The 15,277-nt window shown below is 46.0% G+C and overlaps 1 protein-coding gene across 1 annotated transcript; it reads right to left on the bottom strand.

Moving 5' to 3' along the window:
- Window positions 1-402: 402 nt before the first annotated feature.
- Window positions 403-11,936, bottom strand: SAP30L (SAP30 like). The gene is made up of 4 exons (XM_030283691.4): window positions 11,484-11,936; window positions 9,611-9,733; window positions 7,896-7,994; window positions 403-5,967 (listed from the first exon to the last, which is right to left on the bottom strand). Exons 1-4 carry the CDS (start codon window positions 11,667-11,669, stop codon window positions 5,839-5,841), a joined length of 537 nt encoding a protein of 178 aa, XP_030139551.1. The 5' UTR covers window positions 11,670-11,936; the 3' UTR covers window positions 403-5,838.
- Window positions 11,937-15,277: the final 3,341 nt, after the last annotated feature.

Below are 15,277 nucleotides of genomic sequence, written 5' to 3'. Positions count from 1 at the left end.
AGACTCTTCGTGATACAGGAGGGGAGGAATTCCCATCATAGGAAAGCCCAAACTCCCCAAAATGCAAGGGCATGTGGCTCTTCAACAGCCTCCATCTTTCTTGCAAAGTTGTATTTTTGTTGCATTCAAAAGACTCCATGAATTGCACCTGTGCAACCCGCATGGGTTTGTCAGAAAATATCCCATCACCTGAGATTTCTGCTGCAGGCCTGGCATTCCCACTGAGCAGTGCCACTCTCTGCTCCATGTCTGCAGTGTTTTCAGCCCTGGGGAGGTGGGTGGGAAAAGGCAGTGGGAAAAGGCAGTGAGTCTGGCACAAAACATCCACCAAAGCAGGACTCCCTTGGCTCTGGAACCATCGGTGCTGAGGGCAGAAAGGCAAACAAGGGAATGTGGGCCTGGTTGCTAGGATAGATCATTTATTAAAGTGAAATTCAGAATTTTATCTTTGTCAGACAGTACAGAGTTAAAGTCTCATACACAGTGGAAGCAGGACATTTCCTACACCTCAGAGAAATGAGTTCTACAGTTTTTGCTATAAGTTACTAAGTTGCTTTAACAATACACAGCTATATTACACAGTTAAAAATACAAGGTGTCCAAAACATTTGGCATAAGATCAGCACAACACATGGAGGCCAGAAACAGAAGAGGGAACACAGTTTTCTCTCCCAGTAAGCCTGCCAAAAGACTCCAAACCATTCTGCAAGTTACCTGCTACCCACCTCCCCTGCAGCAGCTGTGGAGCAGAGGTGTGGGTGGGACAGGAGTAAACCCAGCCCTGGTAAGGCTCAGGTAAGCCAGAGGCTCCTGGAGCCTGCTGATGCCCAGGATGGCCTGCAGAGCTGCTTGCAAGGGAAGTTCAGGTTTAAAGCAGGAGCCTCCTCCTCTCCCCACACTTTGTTCAAGCATTTAGTTCATCCCAAACAGCTGTGTTCACAAGCGAGTCAAAAATAGGAGACCAGGAATAGCTGTGAAAAGTGCAAGGAGTATCTTACATCCTAACAGTTCATTTGCACTTTGAAAGTGGAAAATGAGAACTTCCCTAACTTGATAAGCTAGAGATGGTTAAAGGGCATCAGTGACACGAGGAGTGAGGCATCAGTAACATTCCTTCACCTTTGGGACTTTCTGTCCTTACTCTGGGCAGCACAAGGACTCCTTTTGGAAGGGAGGCCACCTTGTATTACCCACATTTCTGAGTAGAGACAAAGTGACTCTAGTGCTCCAGGAAGTCCAGCAATCTGCAAACTTAAACAAAGAGTCCCTCAGCAGACCCCTCCTCTCCCCTCCAACTGCAGCTCCTGCTGAAGATCTCCCATTGGTATTTACATTTGGCTCAACCAAAAGATGTAAAGTGCACAGCTCACCCTCCTCCCCCTCTCATAAAACATCCATCACAAGTGCTGACAGAGAACAAACCTCCCTCCACGCTGCTGCTGCTGCTGTGGAAGTGTGTTTTGTTCAGTCTCCCTGTGGGCCATGTCCTGCTTCATCCTCCCTGTGCCATCATGACCCACATGAAAACTCCCATTTACTGTAGATTATTTCAGCTCTTGTGTTCAAAGCCTCTCTGAACCCAGCTTGCACTTTAGACTCACTTGAAATGCCAGGCTTGACATGTTCTGGTCAATTCTTGCACCCTGGGGTATCCAGTGGTTTACAGCCACATTTCTAAGGAAAACTGGGACACCAGAATACTGGAGAGAAGTGGTACAAAGCTCTGCTTTTCTCAGGCTGTGCATCTAAAGTGCCTGGCAAAAGAAACGTTAATTTTACTGCAATAGTTTACTTCAGGTTGATATACAATAATCTTTCAGATTATGAAATTTTGAAAACTGCATTCTGACAGAGCCTCCCTGGATGTGTTTGCACTTTTCAGCCATCAGGCTGCTACTGACTCGAGTCTTTGCATGCTTCCAACTCCCCTGAGTTGAGCTCAAGCCAGTAACTACCAGCAATGATTTCTTCTTCTTCCCTTGAAGTGAGCAGAGGGTCAGCATACAGGATGAAATTAACCCCAGAAGAGATGTTTCTGCATTATTTGGATTGCATACTAATGGCTTTGGATCTATTCAGAACTCTAATTAAGTTAATGGAACTCTGCAATGAGAATTGAGCTAGGCTATGGAATTGCATTAGGCTATATAATGGCCAGAGACCTTCAGAGACAATTCCTCTGCCCCAGGGTGAATGTCACCTATGCAGGCTTGTAAGAAATAAGCTTCCACTATTATAAATAGAAGATGACATCTGGTCATCCTCCATGCCCCCAAGGCTTGTGCTCCATGGTTCAAAGCTAGACAGAATTTAAGGCCCATTTGTGAAAAGCAAAATGCAAAAAAAATACCTTATCATTCCAGCCAAAGCGATTTGGGTCTTACACCTTTCCAACAAGTCCCATCTAAAAGTGCTGAGAAAATGTCCCACCTCATGGCTTCACAAGTGTGAGGTTCAAACACATTTAATTTGACATTTAAAATAAAAAGTTGGAAAGTCTTTTTTTTTTTTTTTTCACTTGGCATGCAGCATAAGGAATCGAACACACAGCACGGTATCGTACACAAGGACAATTGCATTGTTGCGTTTTCTGGTTATTAGACACTAAATGCTTTTCAAGAATCACAGGCACCCTGAACATGGATATTGCTACTGAATTGACGTGTGGTTTCAGTTCATAGCACGGGAGCCAGCAAGTGGCTGACCCTTCCAACAAGACCATCAGCTTTCTGTTGCTCAAGGTGTTTTGCTCTAGCTAAGTTGAGAACAAGGTAATAAGGCATTTGCAAGGGGTTTATAAGGCCATGGGGTCTGACAGCCAAAGATTCTTCTGTTTCTTTGGTGTCTTGCCTCCAAGCTTTCCACCTTATAAACAACTGCTAATGGCTGGTAAACATCTCTTCATCATCACACTTCACTAAGAATTTTTTTTTCAAAAAAGTATAATTGCTTTAGAAGTGAAACCAACAAGGATCACATTTAACATCAATGGACTATTTCTGGAAAAAAAGAAAAGAAAAGTTTCCTGGATACCACCTCGGCGCAAAAGCATTCCAGTGAATACACCTGAACAGATGGAACCTGCCACCATATTTCCTTGAAAAGAATCATTTTGCTGCTGGCTACTAAAACACCCCAACAGATTTATTTACTCTTAAAAATAAAGCAAAATAAAATACAACCACAAAAAAAAAAAGTAAATCCCAAACAAACTACATTTTTACAGTTTTGGTCTAGAATCACAGAATCACAGAATCAATTAGGTTGGAAAAGACCTCTGAGATCATCGAGTCCAACCTATGACCAAATACCACCGTGTCCATTAGACCATGGCACCAAGTGCCAGTCTTTCCTTAAACACCTCCAGGGACAGTGACTCCACCACCTCCCTGGGCAGCCCATTCCCATATTTAATCACCCTTTCTGTAAAGAAATTCCTCCAAATGTCCAACCTCGACTTTCCTGGTGCAGCTTGAGGCAATTTCCCCTTGTCCTGACCCTGGCTGCCTGGCCCCCACCTGGCTCCTTCGTTCTGTCAGGGAGTTGCAGAGAATGAGAAGGTGCCCCCTGAACCTCCTCTTCTCCAGGCTGAGCAACCCCAGCTCCCTCAGCTATTCCTCACAGGATCTGTGCTCCAGATCCTTCACCAGCTTTGCTTCCCTTCTCTGGACTTGCTCCAGCACCTCAATGTCCTTCCTGAATTGAGGGGACCAGAAGTGAACACAGCACTCGAGGTGTGGCCTCACCAGTGCCCACTGGAGGGGAACAATCACTATGAGGCATAACCCTCTCAACTCAGAAACTCATTTTCCCTTGGTAGCATCCTCTGATTACATGAGCACTTTGAAGGTTAGCATGCAGTCAGAGAATGTACCCTTCTAACCATCTGTCCTGAATGAGAGAAGCCAGATCATGTTGACTGATGTGGGAACTACTCCACCCTTTCAATAAGGAAAGGACCAGCACAAATAGGAAATTTTTAAACATTCATGAAATACTGACACAAGACATTCTCTCCTCATTCCTTGAACCTCTCTCTTGTATGATATTCTAAAAATCCATACAGAATTGAACAAGGAAATGCTGAAATAATCACACTCCCAAGATGTCACAAATGGGACATGTACCATAACAGAGTATTTCTGCCTATGACACAGGACTTAAGACATGCTGAAGTTTGTTGAACATGTTTTTGGAGTATTAGCAAACAATTCAGAGTGATGTGAACTTGCTTTAAACTGTGACTTCAATGTTAAAGAGACCCTGGGAGAGCTTTAACAAGAGCTTCACTAAGTGAACCCTTCATGCCTTACAAAACACAATGCAGTACTAAGCTGGGACCGTGACCAGTGTGTTTAGCTCTTAAACAAAACTTCATCCAGTTTTGAAATAATAAAACCTGCCATTTACAAAATGCTAGCTGAAGTTTTCTACTGTTCATTTTGTTGCTTAAGGCTTGTTAAGAATATCCTCTCTATGTGGAGTCTTGGCATCTTGTACCAGAATGGAGACACTGGTCAGGACAGCAAGGAAACGGAGCGATGCTTTAAATCATGAGATTCCCCTGTAGAGAATCTGAGGTCACTGGAGAACAGTCAGTCATGACCAACACTTTTAAAAGCTCCTTTTGCCAAAATAATCACTGTATTATCTGTAAGGACACCTTGGCTTTAAATAAAATCAGGGTGATCTCCTCCTACAGTGCCCTGTCAGGGAGCACCAGTGCCACCCTCACTCACACAGCTCTCATGAAAGCACATGTAATGTTCATGGAAGGCAAATGCTTTGATGCTTCTTGCCCATTGCAGAGGGAGATGAATGCATCATGAAATGCTCCAGTCAGATCACTGCCCTGGTTATGTGCCTCACCCATGAATCTGCTTTATACTAAACAGAACCCCTGAATGCACACAGCAATTTTGTGACACCTGCTAAAAATTCAGTATAAAATGCTTGTGACTGATACTGACCTGACACAGAAATTAAGAAACTGATGTCTCAAGCCATTGTTTCACCTACCTTCACTGAAATATGCATAAATCAATTAAATAAGCACTTCTACCAACATGATCAGACACAGCAAATAGGTTGTGTTCGCCTTAATACCACATTCAGAGAAATGCAGAATTTTTTAAATGCTTACACAAAATTTAATTAGTGAGTTCTTGGAAGAAATTGGAAAAGAGACCGCAGACAGTTGGTTGGCATCTGTGTTGGATGGGGTTGGGAGGAAAAAAATGGCAAAAAAACCCCATCAATTTCAGACTGGTCAAGTAGCATTCACTGGAGTAGATCTGGTGAGCTGCAGCATTTGTAGAAGTTTGGGACTTGAAGCACTAACTCAAGGCAAGACAGAGCATGTGTAGGTGAGCAGCAAGCTTCAGACAAACTTCTGACCCATGCACCTTGATAATGAATTTTATCTCTGCTGCTCTTCCAGTCCTGTACCAAGACAAACTGCATGGTGGTTTGGGATGCAGCCTGAATTCAGTGAAAACAATTCCATCTGGCATTTGAACTGCACCGAGATGTAGATTTCCAGAAATGGTTTAAAACAGCAAGTTGACAAACTCCACAGTTCTACAGATTCATTTGGTTTCCCCATTATCCTCATTTCTTTATTCCAATATGACTTTGAAATGAGGGGAAGAAGTCTTCGGAAACATGCTGGGCACATGTTTTCAAATACTCCTCATTAGAATGTCTATATTTTTTTCTGTCATTCAGACACTGCATTTAAAAAAAATTTACAATATACTTTAACAGTTTTTATAAACCTAAAATGCACAATACCACATGTTCCTTCAAGGTCTCTCTTATTCCAAGCCTCGTTAATCTTCAGTCAAGTTGTTTGCTGCCTTCTGATTTCTGGTCCAGCCTGCTCTTATTGTTCTTCACCATGTAGATGAAATATGCAAGCGTCTCCTTCTCATTCACTGGAATATTCCTGAAATGACGACTGACAGTCTAGAAGAACAACAGGTAAAGAGACAGAAATGCTGAGATTAAAAACTAGAAATAATCAGAACAGGGTTTCTCTTCCCTTTCCAAAACCGATTTTATGGCCACTGAGCACATTATCCTTTGAGTGAAACATGCACCAATTCCAAATGTCAGTCCTCATTTACCTCCCTCTCTCTTTACAGCTGGAATGTGTGTATGAACATAGCATAGCCTTGCTATGTCAGCAGGATTTGCAGCCAGCCTACAAGAGGAATTTGGAAGCCAGAATGTCCTCCTGCCAAAGCAGCACAGCTTCTTCTCAGCAACATTTTGTGCTGAGATTATCTGGCGAGCGGGTTTTCCCTGCACCTCCGTGTTTTGAAGGAGAGTGTCAGAAACACTGCAGCACTTGGCTGTGTGAACCAGGTGTAGCAAAGATTTATCCAAAATTATTTCCTCTGGACTCTTAAGTTTTCACTGAAAGGAACATCAGGGAATTTGCAATGGGAGGGTTAGGGTTTGGTTAGGGCTACCCCTCTCTGACAGTAGCATAAGCCCTGAAACATTAGCTGCTTTTTCCTCAGAAAGTGGATGTAGAAAACATGCTGGAGCTGCTTCTCACATGGAAGAAATTATTTTTTTGGTACCCAGCACAGCTCTAGAACATGATTCTGATGCAGGTTGAGCAATAAGTCACTCCAAGGACATTTATGGAAGCTTGATTTTCCCTTACAGTGGGATAGCATGAGGAGTGTAAGAGCCTCAGGCAGCAGTGATTCAAGCATGGGAGCTGGATGAGGATCCAGTGTAGAGTTAAAGCTGCTCAGGCTTCACAGGAAGCTTGAAGTTGTGTCAGCTTTAAGTTAGGCTCCCTTTATTTTCCACCTGCAGAGTAATTGATCTTTACTTTACTCTTGGGTACATTCATGGTAAATTCCTTAAGCAGGCAGTCCTTCATGGCAGGAGGCAGCTGACAGACATGAACTGGTTAGTTAAAATATGACAAATCAGGACTGCTAATGAGGAACAACCCCACCCTACTTTGTTCAACTTACTCTTACATGCCCTACACTGCACATTCTCTATATTCTATATATTCACTCCCTGGTTGACTTTGAAAGAGAGAAAGACAGTGTCTTGCTGACTTTTTTGGTCTGTCAGGTTTTTGTTCTTTAAAGCAAAAGTAAAAGCAAACCAGACAACTGAGTTGTGAAAGCCACAGCTTACAAAATCAACCTCATTACTAATCAGTAACTACTACAGTTTTTTCAAGTTTAGAGAAGATTTTTTCCCACAGCAAGGCTTCAGATCAAGTCAGGAAAGAGAGCAGAGCAGAAGCAAAGCAAGCACAACTCGCCCAAATACCAGAGAGATACAGAGAGTTCTTTCTGAGCAAATAGCCCATATGGTGAGAAAGCAGCAGAGGCCCTTAAGAAAAAAGCCTTTTGTAACACAGAATCATGAAGACAAGGGAGGGAAATAAAGAATCTGAATCCATGGACAGTGATGCTGCCTTTAATAATAAGCAATTCCAATGAGTTCAAGTGCCTGTGAGGAAAGAAAAACTAACAGGAGCACTTAGGGAGACGGTTATTGGGTTAAGTCTGAGTTTCAGATGAGCAGCCATCCGCAGATAACACCCAAAAACTGGGTCCTGTTTCTGTTCCCTAAAGGGCACCAACTAGGACTATGAAAAAGGTGGGAGAGGAAGCAGAGACAAGCAAGTTACTAAAACAGGCTTTCAACAGCCAGTGCCTGTGCCTTCCAAGCCTGTCCCAGGTGAAAGCAAGCAGGCAGCTTTCTGCTGGCATCACTCTCTGAAACCTTTCAGTGGGCACTTGGTCCATACCAGTGAGTCACACAGGTGTGAGTGCCCACAAAAGGTGCCCTTGAACAGAGGAGATAAAAAGTTTTCTTGTAACAGAGATAACACCACCTCTGTCCTCACTTACTTCTGCAAGCTGAGCCTTGTTGAGTCCAGGCCTAGTCTGCAATTTATAATGTCTCTTGTAACGTCGCAGGGTGTTCACTTGGAGCTGGAACAAGTCAACCTGGAAGTGATGGAGAGAAGAGGGCATGAGCACCACCTTTAATTTCTATGAGTAGTTATTTTATCTAAAAATATCTAAAAATAACTGCTTCCTCCTCAACAGGACTTCTTGCTTGCATTCAGAACCATACTGGCTTGTCTTACTGACAAACCTAAGTATATTTTGTATTTGTTAATGCTAAAAGACCAAAATAGCCTCAGGGAAATAGAAGTTTTTGTTCTGGTTCACATGCTGTCAACAGAATTGCTGGCCAATTTCTGCTCTCAATTACACCTCTGCAACCTCCAAGCAAAGGGGAACCTTTTGTTCCCACAAGGTTTAAAAAGCTCACACATGAAATAACAATTGAGCAGGCACTGAACAAACAGCTTGTGACATAAAACAGAGTACAGAGATGAAATGAAATTCAAATACTTAAATAGGAAGTGCACAGTTTAGAAGCAAAGGGGGTGGTGGTGAGGTTACAGCAGGGAAGATGAAGATCATGTGGGAAATGCCAAGTTTCAAAGACAAAAGGAATCTCTGCTGAAAACTGAGAGGGAAGTGACATTAAAACTGACACGGTGCAGAGTTCCCTGTTCAGCTGGGTGACGTGCATCCATCAGGTTTCAGTCACCAAATACTCTGTGTGCTCCAACATTTTTAGATGCCAACTGGGTCTTCAGCAATCACCCTGGCAACTACTGCAAAGCTTGAACAGGAAAGTTTTGATGGAGAGGCTTGCAGAATGGAAACATGAACAGTGATAACAAAAGGTCAGGTTATCTTAAAAAAAAACCCATACCAAAAACTTGCTACTCTTTCAACACCTCCATACAGGAGGTGTGTGCACCAGCTTTGCACCAAGACACAGCTTTGCTGGCAAAATGAATCTTGGTGGCTTTTTTTTTTTTTTTTCCTTTCAGAAATAAACAGCTTTTTGCCAATAGGGTTGGCATTTCCAGCAGAGGGCTCTGCTGACTGTGGCCATGCTCTGCTTCTCTGAACATCACCTCTGCACAACTTTTGCCATGTCAACAGTGCCAGAAACATCACTGAAGCAAGCGCAGCACGCAGTGGCACAGTGAAAGTTCTCTATCACAGAAAACTTCCCCCAGGCCTATCTCCTGAAAATAAAAATGTGTCACAAACTATTTAAAGGTAGTTTTAAATAGTGCTAAAAAATACCACATATGCAAATATCTGGAGCAGCTCAATATCCATGGGTATCAAATACCCAGTCAAAGAGAGTGACCTATTGAATTCTGTACTGTATTTGCAAAATGATGCATACTCATTAATAAGGAATTATGTTGGGGCACCAGACACCATGAAAAATAACTTATTTTTAGCCTTAAAAAATAGTATCAAATACAATTTTAACTGTACATACATGAAGCTGTGAAGTTACCTTATCACACCTCTTTTTATAGAAAACTTTACATGGGCAAAGAACTCATAGGGGAATGAAGAAAATTAGGACACCACACGTCAGAAAAAACTCTTCCTGGAAAAGTGAAAGTAACTCCACAGCAGCTTCAATGGCCTTGCAATTTAAAATATAAATATTTTCTGATGTATGAGAACATCTAAGTGAAACTTCAACATGCTAAGAACTGGTAAAGCAGCCCACAAACCTCTGGAACATCCGTGTCGTGCTCAGGAGAGTCACCTCCATCATCGCTCGTCTTCCTCTTCCTTTTGTTCCGAACACTTTGAATGAAGTTCTTGTGAAAATCACAGATATACAGATGCCTCACCTGAGAACCAGAAGTGGTGAAAAAGCAATCAAAAAAGATACTGTGAAACAGCATTTAACAGCAGCCACTTTGACACCAGCGTCAGGTGCATCTCTCAAGACTGGCGTGACCGACTGACACCAAGGAATTTCTAATCTTAAATCCTGCCCTGATATCACACTCCTTATTCAGAGATAACTTACCTTAGAAAGACTAAAAGTAAAGAAAGCAAAGAACTCAAGCTTCAGCTGAATTGAACCTCTACAGATAATAAATTTCTTTTTTATGGCTGCAATCATCTGTCAGGAAAAAGGATGGGTGCTTGTCTTGAGGAAGTGCAGACATTTATTTCAGGACTTACTGGCAGGTATCTACCAAAACATGTATTATTCCATTCCATTCTTGTGAACTTTCTGGCTTGAATAATACAGAGGATTATTAAGGCAAGTGTTTCAAAACCTTGACAAATAAAACTTGAGCTGATCACCTCAACTAAAACAAACAGACCAAATGCAGTATAGCCTCCTTCCTATTGCTTGTTCAGCAATGGAACCTCCCTTTTAACAAATATAATCTCACTAGAGTTAGCAAAACAAAGGACTTCAAATGATCAAAATTATTTGGTGTCTACAAGGCAAAATATCTTCAGATAACACAGGCACCCTACATCCAAAATCACTCCATGCAGCCTGCTTTACACTTTCCCTTTGTTCTGACTGCGCTAGTCTGATTTCCACTTTTTGTTCCTAAAGCCTGGCATCTGTCAACAGAGACTAATTTCTAAAATGCAAGAAATTACTACGCCACTAGACAAATCTGCTGAGAACTACAACTGGGAGAAATGCTCTATTTTTTAAGAATACATTTCAAACTGAGTCACTTTTCCCGTGACACGATGCATTTCGGCTGTGCAGAAGGGACCCAACCAACTGGGGGAGCTGCCAAACAGACTGACTCAAAACTTCACCTCTTTTGTTTTTTTGCTTTGTTTTCAGTGGTTTTGATCTTTACAGATCAGGCAAAACAAAAAGCGTGCAGAGCTGAATTCCGTTAACGAAGTCACTTCTGAGAAATTCCTTCTGTGATCTGCTCTTCTCTGCCGGGCAAAGAACCCGTTTCTATCTGGAGCTGACAGCTGTCAATGTCATCAGGCAGCAAACGGGGCTGTTCCGTGTGCGAACAAACCCTGCTGAAGAGGCAGCACATCTCACTGCCAGCTCGCTCTTTAACCCGCTTCGCCACAACACCAATTCTTCGCAATTAAAGAAGTAACGTCAGTGCCACCTGACTGAAGCAGCAACCACAGAGCTGCTTTCACCTGCCAGCACCAGCCTTTCCAAGCCGAGACCACAACGGGAACAGCACTCCTGCCTCCCAAGCACTGACAGCTCGCTCCTTTGCTTCCCTGCACACAGCCGCCTCCCCAGCACGGCGTTCAGGGCTTTAGCTGCGTTATGCTTCAGCAGGCGGGCAGTGCCACGGGGAAAAGCCGGCTCTGCACTGGGGGAACGGCCGGTGCACCCAGGCACGTCCTTCCCTTTATCCCGAGCTAAGGATCCTTCCCGTTATCCCGAGCTGTACCGCTGAGGACGGGCAAGCGCGGTCCGGCGGCTCCGGTGTGCCGCAGCCGCCCCGCACGCCCGGAGCTCAGCCCGCCGGGCGGATCCGCATCTCCCCGGAGGCACCGCAGTGCGGTGGCGCCCGCAGCCGGCCCGGCCGCCCCTCCGGGGGCTCGGCAGCGCCCGGCAGCCCCGGCCGAGGCCGCACTCACACTTTTGTCGATGTCCAGCTTCAGCTTCTTCTGCGAGATGCTCTTCTGGATCCTCTTGCTGAAGGACGCGTTGCCGGCGGGGCGCACGCAGCGGTCCCCGTCGTCGATGAGGCAGCAGCTCTGGCCGTAAAAGGGGGCGGCGGGCGGCCCATCCCGGCTGTCCTCCTCGGTGCTGAACCCATTCATCGCCCACCTGCCCGCCCCTCACCCCGCGCGGGGAGCCGACCACCGGGGGACCAACTGGGGGGACGGAGCCGCCGTCACTACCGCGCCCTCGGGGGGACCCCGCCGCCTCCGCGGGGGCCCCCCGCTACGGCAGGGGAGGGGACCCCCCCGCCGCCGCCGCCGCTCAGCGCTGCCCGCGGCTCGGGCCGGGCCGGGCCCCCCAAGCGCCGCCGCCCGCGGGGAGCCGGGACCGCGCAGCGCTCGCACACACAAAACCGCCTCCCCGGCCGCGGAAGTCCCGCCCCCGGCCCGCAGGCCCGCCTCTGATTGGGCCGCGCGGATGGAGGGGCGGGGCGCTCCGCGCCGCTCCGACCGCCGATTGGCCAGCGGAGCTGTCCGTCCGCCGCCGGCGCCCGGCCCCCGCAGCCGGAAGGTCGCGGTGAGGGGCGCGCGGAGGGAGCGGCGGCGCCCGGACCCTGAGGGGACGCGGCCGCTCCCGGCGCTGTCCGCGGCCGCCGGGCCGGTGCCGCCCGCGGGAGGCGTGAGGCGATCCGGCCCCGCCGGCTGCGGGCTTCCCCTGCTGCCCAGACGCGCACGGGACAGCCGCACGGGGCACCGCGGGTCCCGCAGCCGCGCCTGCAGCGCTCCCGTGACGGACCTGAACCCGCAGCAGGCCCGGAGCGGCGGCTCCAGCCGGCCCTCGTACCGAATCGGCACAGCCACAAATGCGTGCTGCTCTTGGGTCAGCACCCGGGCTGCAGTTCCTGGCTGAAATGTAGTTTTTTATGTTATAAGAAATACAAGACTCTTTTTTAAAAATTTATTTTTCTTCCCCTTCATCACAAGGCAGCGACAGTAAAAAGATGGGACCCGGAGAAGTGTTTCTCAAAGCAATGTGACTTTAAACTTCGCATTTTTCATCTTCAGAAAAAAAACAAACCCAAAACCCAAAAAGAACCCCGAAAAAATGACAAAAAACCCCCACCCTAACTCCCAAGTCTCCCAGAAAATAAAAAAGGGGAGAAAAAAGGAGGCGAAAAAGTGTGCGTGTGTGTGTGTGTGTGTGTGTGTGAAACAATTCTTGCTGATTTGAGAAGAAAAGATGTAACTTCTGGAAATGCTGTGACTTCTGTAATACCAGACAGCAAATGCTATTTTCAGAGGTTCCTGAGCAGCTCTAAAACGAAAACTATTTAATCTTCCTGAAGAAAGGACTTTCTGCTCAGACAGAAGAAGGGTTCTGTAGACTAAAATGACTTCAAAGCCTGAAATCCTGCACATGGAACAATGTGCGTGAGCTGTGCTGAATCACACAAAATACCTTTTCAAGTAAGAGACTCCTTAAAGCCCTTGGCCATCAGCTCAGGCTCTCCACGCAGTAACACTGCCAACCAGCTCTGCACAAGACGATTGAGAAAAGCCAAAATCTGTATTTTCCAAGCACTCCTTACAATACCAAACAAGCTCCAGAATAGATTTAGAGGGCAGAGACTTCATACTCCTCAACAGTTCCGACTCTTGTCTCGGTTTTTACTGAGGGTGCCCCCGGGCAATATGTAATTTCTGTTTGTGCGTGTGACCAGCGGAGAACCACAGTGCACCCTCCTGGGGACAGCGGCCGCTCTCACGGGAAGCTGGTGGAAACAAATGACTTTACCCACAGAGCAAAGAAGCAATTAGCAAAGAGCCAAGAGATCTAAAACAGTAAAACACTACGGCTTATAAAAGCCCCAGATCAAACTGATTGGAATCTGCCTGCCTGAAGTAATACCCTCCTGGCAAAGCCATAGAGATAGTCCCTTGTTTTGGGAAAAGGGAAAACACCAAGAGGCTGACAGAGATCTCAGAGCTGCTGATAACAAGCTTTCTGGCTTTATCTTAACATTACCAATAAAAATCAAATGGCTAGCTGAGGAAATCTTGCAGGATTATCTTGACACTCTGGAAGACAAACCCACAGACTGTAGGGGCAGATGATAATAACAGCAAGCAAGGAGATAAAGGGGAACAAGCAGAACTTTTTCCTGTCCCCTTGAGGAGAAGATTGTGCAGGTGCCCCCTGACTGTATTTTGGGAAGAAATAGGCACCCTAAGTGTCAGAACAGGCTGGTACTGACCATCAGATTGTATTTAATCTTGGGCTGCAACCTCTCATCTCTGCAGATAAAAAGGTTTTAAGTCCTTTTGCAATGCTCACTAGGAGGAAAAACAGCTTTTGTCACTGTCTGTTTGCTAATTCGATGCTAATTACCTCCTGCTCAGGCAAACATGATGACACCTTTTTCTCAGTCTTACAAAATTTAAAAAAAAACCAAAAAACGAATGGAGGTGTTTTTATAATTGCAGTTTATTTCAGCATATTTATCCTTATGGGAACCTCCAGATTTCACAGTCTGCTAGTCTGGAACAAGCTTTCTGCAAAATAAACTGCCTCATCGAGACATTCTTTATTAGGTATCTATCACTAACCTGATCCAATAATTCTTTGTGGGAGCTGCAATGAAGTGAGAAACAATGTTTCATAAACCCATCAGTACCCAGGCAGCTTTAGTACCTCTAAAGCAGTAATAGCCTGGCCATCCCAGTCAGCCTCTAATCAAATTAGGGGAGCCTGTGCAGGCCTGTAAATCTTACCTGGAGCACCACTTCCCTCTGAAGCGAAGTCAGTGGTGTGACTGTCATCTGGAACTTAGTATTTTAATGGAGCCATTCAGGGGGCTCAGGACAGAAATACTTCTTTCCCCGTGGTCTGTGCTGTTTGAGATGTCCTGGGAAGAAGGTTTTTTTAAACTTTTCATCATCAGAAATCAGACCATTTCCTTCTGCAGTACCTTGGGGAGGCCAATGAAAACACTGCTCTGGCACCTTCCCCCAGACTCCCACTCTCCTCAGCACTTTTCTAGGGTTGCACATATTGAACCTGCTAAAATGCTTAAACTGTCACAGCTTTTGGCACATACTTACCCTGGGCAATGTTCCCGTGGCCAAGAATCACAGCACAGTCTTCCCTGGGGATCGTGCCTTGCTGGTCCCCCAGAAAAGCTCCTTTTCCCACACACAGATTTTCACACATTTCATTCTTTGTCGCTCATCCATTTCCCCCCAATGTTCTTCACCCAATGGAGCTGAGTAAAAAGGAGTATTGAGAAGGCCACTGAAGAAATGAAGTGGTGACAGTAGGAAGCACTGAGGGTCCTGGTGGGAACATGAGCAATGCTGATACACTTCTCTCACCTTGGGCTGAGCCTGCTCTCCCCACGTGGAGATCAGAACACAGCCCATGAGCTGTTACAGCCCACCCCTGCAAACCAAGGGGTGGGGATGATTTCCCAGCAGTCACTCCCAAGGCCAACAGCCCGACAAAGAAGAGTCACAGCTGAGTTTTCTCCATTCCTCTGGGCTCCCCAGCGTGCCCTGCCAAGGCCAGTCCACCCCAGGGGTGTCCTACCTGGGCACAAGTCGTCCACTACAGACGTGGTTCCTTAAGGATTACACCACTGGGCATGGAGTGACAGGAAACCTGTGCTGTGGAAACAGCACACCAGGGCAGCTGAGTTTATTCTCACAAGTAGAAGAGAAATCAATCACTGGAGCAAAACAGGCGGGGACAGTCACGTCTGCTTACACAG

Source organism: Taeniopygia guttata, chromosome 13 (assembly GCF_048771995.1).
Source record: "Taeniopygia guttata chromosome 13, bTaeGut7.mat, whole genome shotgun sequence".
NCBI lineage: Eukaryota > Metazoa > Chordata > Aves > Passeriformes > Estrildidae > Taeniopygia > Taeniopygia guttata.
The sequence above is the reverse complement of the archived record's forward strand: the minus strand, read 5'-3'. Positions and strand labels throughout refer to the sequence as shown.